This window comes from Staurois parvus, unplaced genomic scaffold (genome assembly GCF_062004578.1).
Source record: "Staurois parvus isolate SC_StPar_1 unplaced genomic scaffold, SC_StPar_1.0 ptg000581l, whole genome shotgun sequence".
Classification (NCBI taxonomy): Eukaryota; Metazoa; Chordata; class Amphibia; order Anura; family Ranidae; genus Staurois; species Staurois parvus.
In genome coordinates, this window is record NW_028318377.1 from 8,608,322 (window position 1) to 8,621,258 (window position 12,937).

The 12,937-nt window shown below is 50.6% G+C and overlaps 1 protein-coding gene across 2 annotated transcripts in view; it reads left to right on the forward strand.

Moving 5' to 3' along the window:
- LOC149450173 (threonine synthase-like 2) overlaps positions 1 to 12,937 on the forward strand; it is a 63,828-nt gene that overhangs the window by 21,899 nt on the left and 28,992 nt on the right. For both annotated transcript variants that reach the window (XM_089692327.1, XM_089692328.1), the window contains exon 5: positions 216 to 446. In XM_089692327.1, coding sequence (XP_089548453.1) covers positions 216 to 446 — 231 coding nt within the window. The remainder of the gene's footprint in view (positions 1 to 215; positions 447 to 12,937) is intronic.

A 12,937-nucleotide genomic window follows, 5' to 3' on the forward strand; every position in this document is an offset into this window, starting at 1 on the left:
CCCTGAAAAACGGCCGACCAATTAATCCACTAATGGTGCGAAAATCGTCTGATTTTTTTTTCGCCAAAAAAATTGGCCAATTTTTGACCCATCTATGGCCTGCATAAGTGATTACATTGGAATGTGTGAGATATTGTACATCCTCCATATGCATGAGCAACCTAATAATTCACATAAAATGCAACTCTTCTAAATTTTCTCCTGTTCCTTGGCAGTTGAAGGAACATCGGATGAGCTGGATGTACCTGTAAGAAAACTCTTCGCAGACACAAGTTTTGCAAGCAAGCATAACTTAATGAGCACTAATTCTGTAAACTGGGCTCGAGTGATGGTCGAGGTAGCCCATTTCATCTACGGGTACTTCCGATGTGCTCCAGCATCAGAGGAAGACATACTGCGCCCAGTGGAGATAGTCGTACCAACAGGTGGAGCAGGGAATATTACAGGTAAGAGATGGGTAACATGAAGCGAGCACGCACCAGTACCCCAACAGCAAATGGCTTGCTATGGGGGGGGGGGGGCACTGGTCAAGGGGGAGGAGCCAGGAGCGCTGGCGGGGGAAAAAGAGGATCCTGGTTGCTGTGTGCAAAACCAGCACAGAGCAGGTAAGCACAACATATTTGTCATAACTAGAGATGAGCGAATCGAAGTATCCGAAGTGGAATTCGAGTCGAATTTCGGAAAAATTTCGATTCGTGCCGAATCCGAAAAACAGCCTAATTCGGACGCGCGAATCGAAATTTTTCCGAAAATGGCGGCTGACATGTGCGGCGACGGAGCGGGGATGTCGGGGAAGGCGCGCAGACAAGGCGCGCTGCCCCATAATGCATTCCTCAACGACATGTGATCGCATCAGCCAATCAGCAGCCAGCCAGCCAGCACTGTGTAATGGTCGAGGTATATATAGCGGCCATTTTGGAAATCTTCATTTGCCTGCAGTCATTGAACAGAGGCAGACCGCTCTGTACTAGGGACAGGGACAGAGTTAGGGCCACAGAAACGAGAATTGGGGACAGAGAGAAGTTACTTAGGGACAGAGAACCATTACTCAGGGACACAGACTTGTTAATGAGGGCCACAGAATCGTTATTTAGGGACAAAGAAACGCTAGTTAGGGCCACAGAATTCATACTCAGGGACAGACAGAATTGTTACTCAGTGCCAGAGAATTGTTACTTAGGGCCACAGAAACGTTATTAGGGCCACAGAATTTTTACTCAGGGACAGACAGAATTGTTACTGAGTGCCAGAGAATTGTTACTCAGGGACAGACAGAATTGTTACTGAGTGCCAGAGAATTCTTACTCAGGGCCACAGAATTCATTCTCAGGGACAGACAGAATTGTTACTCAGGGACAGACAGAATTGTTACTGAGTGCCAGAGAATTGTTACTCAGGGACAGACAGAATTGTTACTGAGTGCCAGAGAATTGTTACTCAGGGACAGACAGAATTGTTACTGAGTGCCAGAGAATTGTTACTCAGGGACAGACAGAATTGTTACTGAGTGCCAGAGAATTGTTACTCTCACAGACACAAAATTGTTACTTGCACAGACACAGAATTGTTACTTGCACAGACACACAATTGTTACTCAGGGCCACAGAATTCATACTCAGGGACAGACAGAATTGTTACTGAGTGCCAGAGAATTCTTACTCAGGGCCACAGAATTCATACTCAGGGACAGACAGAATTGTTACTCAGGGACAGACAGAATTGTTACTGAGTGCCAGAGAATTGTTACTCAGGGACAGACAGAATTGTTACTGAGTGCCAGAGAATTCTTACTCAGGGACAGACAGAATTGTTACTGAGTGCCAGAGAATTGTTACTCTCACAGACACAAAATTGTTACTTGCACAGACACAGAATTGTTACTCGCACAGAGACAGAATTGTTACTCAGGGCCACAGAATTCATACTCAGGGACAGACAGAATTGTTACTGAGTGCCAGAGAATTGTTACTCAGGGACAGACAGAATTGTTACTGAGTGCCAGAGAATTGTTACTCTCACAGACACAAAATTGTTACTTGCACAGACACAGAATTGTTACTTGCACAGACACACAATTGTTACTCAGGGCCACAGAATTCATACTCAGGGACAGACAGAATTGTTACTGAGTGCCAGAGAATTCTTACTCAGGGCCACAGAATTCATACTCAGGGACAGACAGAATTGTTACTCAGGGACAGACAGAATTGTTACTGAGTGCCAGAGAATTGTTACTCAGGGACAGACAGAATTGTTACTGAGTGCCAGAGAATTGTTACTCTCACAGACACAAAATTGTTACTTGCACAGACACAGAATTGTTACTTGCACAGACACACAATTGTTACTCAGGGCCACAGAATTCATACTCAGGGACAGACAGAATTGTTACTGAGTGCCAGAGAATTGTTACTCAGGGACAGACAGAATTGTTACTGAGTGCCAGAGAATTGTTACTCTCACAGACACAAAATTGTTACTTGCACAGACACAGAATTGTTACTCGCACAGAGACAGAATTGTTACTCAGGGCCACAGAATTCATACTCAGGGACAGACAGAATTGTTACTGAGTGCCAGAGAATTGTTACTCAGGGAAGACAGAATTGTTACTGAGTGCCATAGAATTGTTACTCAGGGACAGACAGAATTGTTACTGAGTGCCAGAGAATTGTTACTCTCACAGACACAAAATTGTTACTTGCACAGACACAGAATTGTTACTTGCACAGACACACAATTGTTACTCAGGGCCACAGAATTCATACTCAGGGACAGACAGAATTGTTACTGAGTGCCAGAGAATTGTTACTCAGGGACAGACAGAATTGTTACTGAGTGCCAGAGAATTGTTACTCTCACAGACACAAAATTGTTACTTGCACAGACACAGAATTGTTACTCGCACAGAGACAGAATTGTTACTCAGGGCCACAGAATTCATACTCAGGGACAGACAGAATTGTTACTGAGTGCCAGAGAATTGTTACTCAGGGAAGACAGAATTGTTACTGAGTGCCATAGAATTGTTACTCAGGGACAGACAGAATTGTTACTGAGTGCCAGAGAATTGTTACTCTCACAGACACAAAATTGTTACTTGCACAGACACAGAATTGTTACTCGCACAGAGACAGAATTGTTACTCAGGGCCACAGAATTCATACTCAGGGACAGACAGAATTGTTACTGAGTGCCAGAGAATTGTTACTCAGGGACAGACAGAATTGTTACTGAGTGCCAGAGAATTGTTACTCTCACAGACACAAAATTGTTACTTGCACAGACACAGAATTGTTACTTGCACAGACACACAATTGTTACTGAGTGCCAGAGAATTGTTACTCAGGGACAGACAGAATTGTTACTGAGTGCCAGAGAATTGTTACTCAGGGACAGACAGAATTGTTACTGAGTGCCAGAGAATTGTTACTCAGGGACAGACAGAATTGTTACTGAGTGCCAGAGAATTGTTACTCTCACAGACACAAAATTGTTACTTGCACAGACACAGAATTGTTACTCGCACAGAGACAGAATTGTTACTCAGGGCCACAGAATTCATACTCAGGGACAGACAGAATTGTTACTGAGTGCCAGAGAATTGTTACTCAGGGACAGACAGAATTGTTACTGAGTGCCAGAGAATTGTTACTCTCACAGACACAAAATTGTTACTTGCACAGACACAGAATTGTTACTTGCACAGACACACAATTGTTACTCAGGGCCACAGAATTCATACTCAGGGACAGACAGAATTGTTACTGAGTGCCAGAGAATTCTTACTCAGGGCCACAGAATTCATACTCAGGGACAGACAGAATTGTTACTCAGGGACAGACAGAATTGTTACTGAGTGCCAGAGAATTGTTACTCAGGGACAGACAGAATTGTTACTGAGTGCCAGAGAATTGTTACTCTCACAGACACAAAATTGTTACTTGCACAGACACAGAATTGTTACTTGCACAGACACACAATTGTTACTCAGGGCCACAGAATTCATACTCAGGGACAGACAGAATTGTTACTGAGTGCCAGAGAATTGTTACTCAGGGACAGACAGAATTGTTACTGAGTGCCAGAGAATTGTTACTCTCACAGACACAAAATTGTTACTTGCACAGACACAGAATTGTTACTCGCACAGAGACAGAATTGTTACTCAGGGCCACAGAATTCATACTCAGGGACAGACAGAATTGTTACTGAGTGCCAGAGAATTGTTACTCAGGGAAGACAGAATTGTTACTGAGTGCCATAGAATTGTTACTCAGGGACAGACAGAATTGTTACTGAGTGCCAGAGAATTGTTACTCTCACAGACACAAAATTGTTACTTGCACAGACACAGAATTGTTACTCGCACAGAGACAGAATTGTTACTCAGGGCCACAGAATTCATACTCAGGGACAGACAGAATTGTTACTGAGTGCCAGAGAATTGTTACTCAGGGACAGACAGAATTGTTACTGAGTGCCAGAGAATTGTTACTCTCACAGACACAAAATTGTTACTTGCACAGACACAGAATTGTTACTTGCACAGACACACAATTGTTACTGAGTGCCAGAGAATTGTTACTCAGGGACAGACAGAATTGTTACTGAGTGCCAGAGAATTGTTACTCAGGGACAGACAGAATTGTTACTGAGTGCCAGAGAATTGTTACTCAGGGACAGACAGAATTGTTACTGAGTGCCAGAGAATTGTTACTCTCACAGACACAAAATTGTTACTTGCACAGACACAGAATTGTTACTCGCACAGAGACAGAATTGTTACTCAGGGCCACAGAATTCATACTCAGGGACAGACAGAATTGTTACTGAGTGCCAGAGAATTGTTACTCAGGGACAGACAGAATTGTTACTGAGTGCCAGAGAATTGTTACTCTCACAGACACAAAATTGTTACTTGCACAGACACAGAATTGTTACTTGCACAGACACACAATTGTTACTCAGGGCCACAGAATTCATACTCAGGGACAGACAGAATTGTTACTGAGTGCCAGAGAATTCTTACTCAGGGCCACAGAATTCATACTCAGGGACAGACAGAATTGTTACTCAGGGACAGACAGAATTGTTACTGAGTGCCAGAGAATTGTTACTCAGGGACAGACAGAATTGTTACTGAGTGCCAGAGAATTGTTACTCTCACAGACACAAAATTGTTACTTGCACAGACACAGAATTGTTACTTGCACAGACACACAATTGTTACTCAGGGCCACAGAATTCATACTCAGGGACAGACAGAATTGTTACTGAGTGCCAGAGAATTGTTACTCAGGGACACCTAATCGTTGAATTAAATAGTATGTCAGACAACATGCAGAGGAGTGGCAGAGGAGGCAATGTTTTAGGAGCGAGCAGACGTGGCAGCAGAGGAAGGGGTCGAGGCAGCAGTATTCGCAGCCAGAGGCCAGTGCTCCCGGTGTCATCCAGCGGTCGTGTCTCCACCGACAACCCTGCCGTCATTGATTGGTTGGCTCGGTCGTCTTCCTCTTCCCAGGTCACCTCTGACACCTACAGCCAACGGTCGGTGGGTACGTCAGACACAACCGTTAGTTGGCATGGCCCGGGACCAAGCCCACTGAAATCACGTGTCCTCTACCTGCCCCTGTCCTTTGCTGTTCCCTCACCAAGCGAAGTATCGCATGCTGTGGGCTCAGCCCCACTGTACAGTGAGGAAGAGCTAACAGAGGGCGGTCAGGAACGGGGGGAGACATCGGCCTTTTCAGCAGCCAAGCGAACAAGTACTGGCGAGGAGAGTGGCTCGGTAGCCGGTCTAGAGACAGGTCTGTCTCCTGACCCAGACGCAGCCGAGGGGGCTAGTAGTGAGGCGGAGACCCTACTTGATGATGAGGAGGTTGATCGCACTTGGCAGCCTCGTCGTCATCAGGCAATTTCTTCCGCATCATCAGGAGAAGAGGGTGGCAGCTTGGCAGCGAGCAAAACAGTCGGTGGGTTGCCCAGGAGACAGCAGCAGGGTCGCATCAGTGTCAGTGGAGCCAAACGTCCACGGAGTAGAGCACCAGCTCCACTGCAGCCTACCACCACGGCCAGTAGTGGTGCCGGTGCGCACGGAGGAAGTAGCAGTCAGCCAGTGAAGAGTAGCGGGGGCAAAGTTTCCTACTCGGTGGTGTGGCAATTTTTCCTCAAGCCGCCCGAGGAAGTAAACGTAGCCGTATGTCGACTATGTGGCCAGAAATGCAAGCGTGGCCAGGGGGCCCATGTTGGGACTACAGCGTTGCGTCAGCATATGCAGCGTCACCATTCGGTGGCCTGGGAAAACCGTGATAAACATACGGCGGTTCTGCCTGCCCCAGCCCCCGCTCCATCACCCGCTCCGTTACTTGCTCCGTCACCCGACGTCGTCAATCGCCCTCTATCAGCCAGTCAAGGCTCCAACACCTCTGCTGAGGGGAGTTGTCGCTCATTGGCATCTTCCGCTCGTTCAGATGCTCCTTCTCCTGCTACTCCTCTTCTCGGATTCCGTCAACAGTCTTTCTTGGAATCCGTATCCAAGAGACAACAGTTTGCGAGCACGCACCCGACGGTGCAAAAGCTGAACGTCCTCCTGTCCAAGTTGCTGGTGCTGCAGTCCCTCCCTTTCCAACTGGTGGACTCAGCACCTTTCCGAGAAATGATGGCTTGTGCCGCGCCGCGGTGGAGAGTGCCAAGCCGTCATTTCTTTGCCCAAAAGGCAGTGCCAGCCCTGCATTCACATGTAGAAGAGATGGTGGGCCAGTCTTTGAGCATGTCGGTCTCTGCCAAAGTGCACGGCAGCGCCGACGTGTGGAGCTGTAACTACGGTCAGGGACAGTACATGTCATTTACGGCCCACTGGGTGAACGTGGTGCCGGCACAGCCGCACCAGCAACTTGGACAGGTCACGACGCTTTTGCCTCCACGTTTGCACGTCCTTGGTCCAGCAAGCATGTCCGCCTCTACCACCTCTTTTTCCGCCGTGTCCTCAGCCGCCACCCCCGTGCCAAGTCCCATTACCCGACCGGCATATCACATGTGCAGGGCGCAACGGTGTCACGCTGTGCTGCACCTGGTATGCCTTGGCGAACGTAGTCACACAGGGGAGGAACTGCTGAGTGTAATGAACAGAGAAATCGACAGATGGCTGTCTCCGCGCAAACTAAAAATCGGAACCATGTTGACTGACAACGGAAAGAACATGGTGTCTGCTCTGCGTCAAGGAAGGTTGTGCCATGCGCCATGCATGGCTCACGTGTTCAATCTGGTTGTCAAGCGGTTCCTAAAATCCACCATCCCACTGCAAGACATCCTTAAAATGTCACGTAAACTGTGCATGCATTTCAGCCATTCCTACACCGCAAAGAACACCCTCATTGAGCTGCAGCGGCAGAACGGAATTCCACAGCATCGCCTGATCTGCGACGTTGCAACAAGGTGGAATTCAACCCTACACATGTTAGACCGCCTTTACGAGCAGCGAAAGGCCATCACCGATTTCCTGATGTTACAAGCGGATAAAGGTACTCCCCTGTGTAACTTAGATGTCAGCCATTGGCAGCTCATGCGTGACACCTGCCGCTTGCTCAGGCCCTTTGAGGAGGCCACGCTATTCGTGAGTCGGCAGGACTATGGGATGAACGACGTCATTCCTCTGTTGCACGTCCTGGAACAAATGCTGTTAACAATGGCTGGTCAGGGTGCGGTAGACGTGGCGCACAGATCTCAACGCCACATGACCCCTGTGGGGGCAGGACAGGAAGAAGAGGAGGAGGTAGAGGAGGACATTTGTGCTCAGGAATTATTGAGTGAAATGGGTGGTTTTTCCACTCAGCGGACAGGAGTGGAGGAGCAGGAGCATCTGGTAGAGGAGGAGGAGGAGGAGACAGAGGACCCAGACGCACCGTGGCAGTATGCTGTGGAGATGGAGGCAGGGAGTCCCTCGCATTCCTTGGCACAAATGGCCCATAGCATGCTCGGTTGCTTGCGTAGCGACAGCCGAATAATAACCATCAGACAGAGGGATGACTTTTGGCTGTCCACCTTGTTGGACCCTCGCTACCGGTCCAAAATGGTGGCCTTTTTCACACCTGCTGAGAGGGAGGCCAAAATTACGTACTATAAAAACCACCTATGTAGTCAGTTGGTCTCTGCCTTTGTGCGCCATCGTCCATCCTCAGACACTGTGGGCCCTGTGCGCTCGCGTTCCGCTGGCATGGCAGCAGGGGAGGGGTGGGGTGGTAGGAGCAGTGGCAGCTCCACCAGCAGCGGCTGCCTCAGTCTGCAGTCGATGATGAGTAGCTTTCTTCACCAGCGCAGTGAGGAAACTACTAACCAGCCGCAGCAGCAGCAGCAGCATCAGGTGGACCTGGAGCAGGAGCTCAAACAACAGGCTTGGGCCTACTTGGACAGCACCCTGCCAACCGAGGTAGACAATCCCCTTGACTACTGGGCAACGAAACTTGACCTTTGGCCCCAACTAGCTGAATTTGCCCTTGAAAGGCTGTCATGCCCGGCCAGTAGCGTGGCATCGGAGCGCGTGTTTAGTGCGGCAGGAGGTATTGTAACTCCGCGGAGGACACGACTGTCCACCCAAAGTGTGGAGAGACTCACGTTTGTGAAAATGAATCAGGCGTGGATTAGTCTGGATTTCAAACCACCAGTTCCTGACACAACTGACTAAATCCGCCATGAATCATGCCTCAAACATGTGCCACTTTCAGGTCTCCTCACACTGCTGGTGTGTTGAATTTTTTGACATAGGGTGCTGGCAGATTACGGGCCTCCTATAGCTGCTGCCAGGCCCCTAATCTGCCATAGGCCCCTATATACCGCCTCCTCCTGCTGCTGCCAGGTCCAGAGTCTCTCATGGGTCCCTGTACGGCCTCCCATTGCTGCTGTCTCCATCGCCACACTCTGCTGCCATGTGCCACTTTCAGGTCTCTTCACACTGCTGGTGTGTTAAATTTTTTGACATAGGGTGCTGCAAGATAACGGGCCTCACATAGCTGCTGCCAGGCCCCTAATCTGCCATGGGCCCCTATATACCGCCTCCTCATGCTGCTGCCAAGTCCAGAGTCTGTCATGGTCCCTGTACGGCCTCCCATTGCTGCTGTCTCCATCGCCACACTCTGCTGCCATGTGCCACTTTCAGGTCTCTTCACACTGCTGGTGTGTTAAATTTTTTGACATAGGGTGCAGGCAGATTACGGGCCTCACATAGCTGCTGCCAGGCCCCTAATCTGCCATGGGCCCCTATATACCGCCTCCTCATGCTGCTGCCAAGTCTAGAGTCTCTCATGGGTCCCTGTACGGCCTCCCATTGCTGCTGTCTCCATCGCCACACTCTGCTGCCATGTGCCACTTTCAGGTCTCTTCACACTGCTGGTGTGTTAAATTTTTTGACATAGGGTGCAGGCAGATTACGGGCCTCACATAGCTGCTGCCAGGCCCCTAATCTGCCATGGGCCCCTATATACCGCCTCCTCATGCTGCTGCCAAGTCCAGAGTCTGTCATGGTCCCTGTACGGCCTCCCATTGCTGCTGTCTCCATCGCCACACTCTGCTGCCATGTGCCACTTTCAGGTCTCTTCACACTGCTGGTGTGTTAAATTTTTTGACATAGGGTGCAGGCAGATTACGGGCCTCACATAGCTGCTGCCAGGCCCCTAATCTGCCATGGGCCCCTATATACCGCCTCCTCATGCTGCTGCCAAGTCCAGAGTCTGTCATGGTCCCTGTACGGCCTCCCATTGCTGCTGTCTCCATCGCCACACTCTGCTGCCATGTGCCACTTTCAGGTCTCTTCACACTGCTGGTGTGTTAAATTTTTTGACATAGGGTGCAGGCAGATTACGGGCCTCACATAGCTGCTGCCAGGCCCCTAATCTGCCATGGGCCCCTATATACCACCTCCTCCTGCTGCTGCCAGGTCCAGAGTCTCTCATGGGTCCCTGTACGGCCTCCCATTGCTGCTGTCTCCATCGCCACACTCTGCTGCCATGTGCCACTTTCAGGTCTCTTCACACTGCTGGTGTGTTAAATTTTTTGACATAGGGTGCTGCAAGATAACGGGCCTCACATAGCTGCTGCCAGGCCCCTAATCTGCCATGGGCCCCTATATACCGCCTCCTCATGCTGCTGCCAAGTCCAGAGTCTGTCATGGTCCCTGTACGGCCTCCCATTGCTGCTGTCTCCATCGCCACACTCTGCTGCCATGTGCCACTTTCAGGTCTCTTCACACTGCTGGTGTGTTAAATTTTTTGACATAGGGTGCTGCAAGATAACGGGCCTCACATAGCTGCTGCCAGGCCCCTAATCTGCCATGGGCCCCTATATACCGCCTCCTCATGCTGCTGCCAAGTCCAGAGTCTGTCATGGTCCCTGTACGGCCTCCCATTGCTGCTGTCTCCATCGCCACACTCTGCTGCCATGTGCCACTTTCAGGTCTCTTCACACTGCTGGTGTGTTAAATTTTTTGACATAGGGTGCAGGCAGATTACGGGCCTCACATAGCTGCTGCCAGGCCCCTAATCTGCCATGGGCCCCTATATACCGCCTCCTCATGCTGCTGCCAAGTCTAGAGTCTCTCATGGGTCCCTGTACGGCCTCCCATTGCTGCTGTCTCCATCGCCACACTCTGCTGCCATGTGCCACTTTCAGGTCTCTTCACACTGCTGGTGTGTTAAATTTTTTGACATAGGGTGCAGGCAGATTACGGGCCTCACATAGCTGCTGCCAGGCCCCTAATCTGCCATGGGCCCCTATATACCGCCTCCTCATGCTGCTGCCAAGTCCAGAGTCTGTCATGGTCCCTGTACGGCCTCCCATTGCTGCTGTCTCCATCGCCACACTCTGCTGCCATGTGCCACTTTCAGGTCTCTTCACACTGCTGGTGTGTTAAATTTTTTGACATAGGGTGCAGGCAGATTACGGGCCTCACATAGCTGCTGCCAGGCCCCTAATCTGCCATGGGCCCCTATATACCGCCTCCTCATGCTGCTGCCAAGTCCAGAGTCTGTCATGGTCCCTGTACGGCCTCCCATTGCTGCTGTCTCCATCGCCACACTCTGCTGCCATGTGCCACTTTCAGGTCTCTTCACACTGCTGGTGTGTTAAATTTTTTGACATAGGGTGCAGGCAGATTACGGGCCTCACATAGCTGCTGCCAGGCCCCTAATCTGCCATGGGCCCCTATATACCACCTCCTCCTGCTGCTGCCAGGTCCAGAGTCTCTCATGGGTCCCTGTACGGCCTCCCATTGCTGCTGTCTCCATCGCCACACTCTGCTGCCATGTGCCACTTTCAGGTCTCTTCACACTGCTGGTGTGTTAAATTTTTTGACATAGGGTGCTGCAAGATAACGGGCCTCACATAGCTGCTGCCAGGCCCCTAATCTGCCATGGGCCCCTATATACCGCCTCCTCATGCTGCTGCCAAGTCCAGAGTCTGTCATGGTCCCTGTACGGCCTCCCATTGCTGCTGTCTCCATCGCCACACTCTGCTGCCATGTGCCACTTTCAGGTCTCTTCACACTGCTGGTGTGTTAAATTTTTTGACATAGGGTGCAGGCAGATTACGGGCCTCACATAGCTGCTGCCAGGCCCCTAATCTGCCATGGGCCCCTATATACCGCCTCCTCATGCTGCTGCCAAGTCTAGAGTCTCTCATGGGTCCCTGTACGGCCTCCCATTGCTGCTGTCTCCATCGCCACACTCTGCTGCCATGTGCCACTTTCAGGTCTCTTCACACTGCTGGTGTGTTAAATTTTTTGACATAGGGTGCAGGCAGATTACGGGCCTCACATAGCTGCTGCCAGGCCCCTAATCTGCCATGGGCCCCTATATACCGCCTCCTCATGCTGCTGCCAAGTCCAGAGTCTGTCATGGTCCCTGTACGGCCTCCCATTGCTGCTGTCTCCATCGCCACACTCTGCTGCCATGTGCCACTTTCAGGTCTCTTCACACTGCTGGTGTGTTAAATTTTTTGACATAGGGTGCAGGCAGATTACGGGCCTCACATAGCTGCTGCCAGGCCCCTAATCTGCCATGGGCCCCTATATACCGCCTCCTCATGCTGCTGCCAAGTCCAGAGTCTGTCATGGTCCCTGTACGGCCTCCCATTGCTGCTGTCTCCATCGCCACACTCTGCTGCCATGTGCCACTTTCAGGTCTCTTCACACTGCTGGTGTGTTAAATTTTTTGACATAGGGTGCAGGCAGATTACGGGCCTCACATAGCTGCTGCCAGGCCCCTAATCTGCCATGGGCCCCTATATACCACCTCCTCCTGCTGCTGCCAGGTCCAGAGTCTCTCATGGGTCCCTGTACGGCCTCCCATTGCTGCTGTCTCCATCGCCACACTCTGCTGCCATGTGCCACTTTCAGGTCTCTTCACACTGCTGGTGTGTTAAATTTTTTGACATAGGGTGCTGCAAGATAACGGGCCTCACATAGCTGCTGCCAGGCCCCTAATCTGCCATGGGCCCCTATATACCGCCTCCTCATGCTGCTGCCAAGTCCAGAGTCTGTCATGGTCCCTGTACGGCCTCCCATTGCTGCTGTCTCCATCGCCACACTCTGCTGCCATGTGCCACTTTCAGGTCTCTTCACACTGCTGGTGTGTTAAATTTTTTGACATAGGGTGCTGCAAGATAACGGGCCTCACATAGCTGCTGCCAGGCCCCTAATCTGCCATGGGCCCCTATATACCGCCTCCTCATGCTGCTGCCAAGTCCAGAGTCTGTCATGGTCCCTGTACGGCCTCCCATTGCTGCTGTCTCCATCGCCACACTCTGCTGCCATGTGCCACTTTCAGGTCTCTTCACACTGCTGGTGTGTTAAATTTTTTGACATAGGGTGCAGGCAGATTACGGGCCTCACATAGCTGCTGCCAGGCCCCTAATCTGCCATGGGCCCCTATATACCGCCTCCTCATGC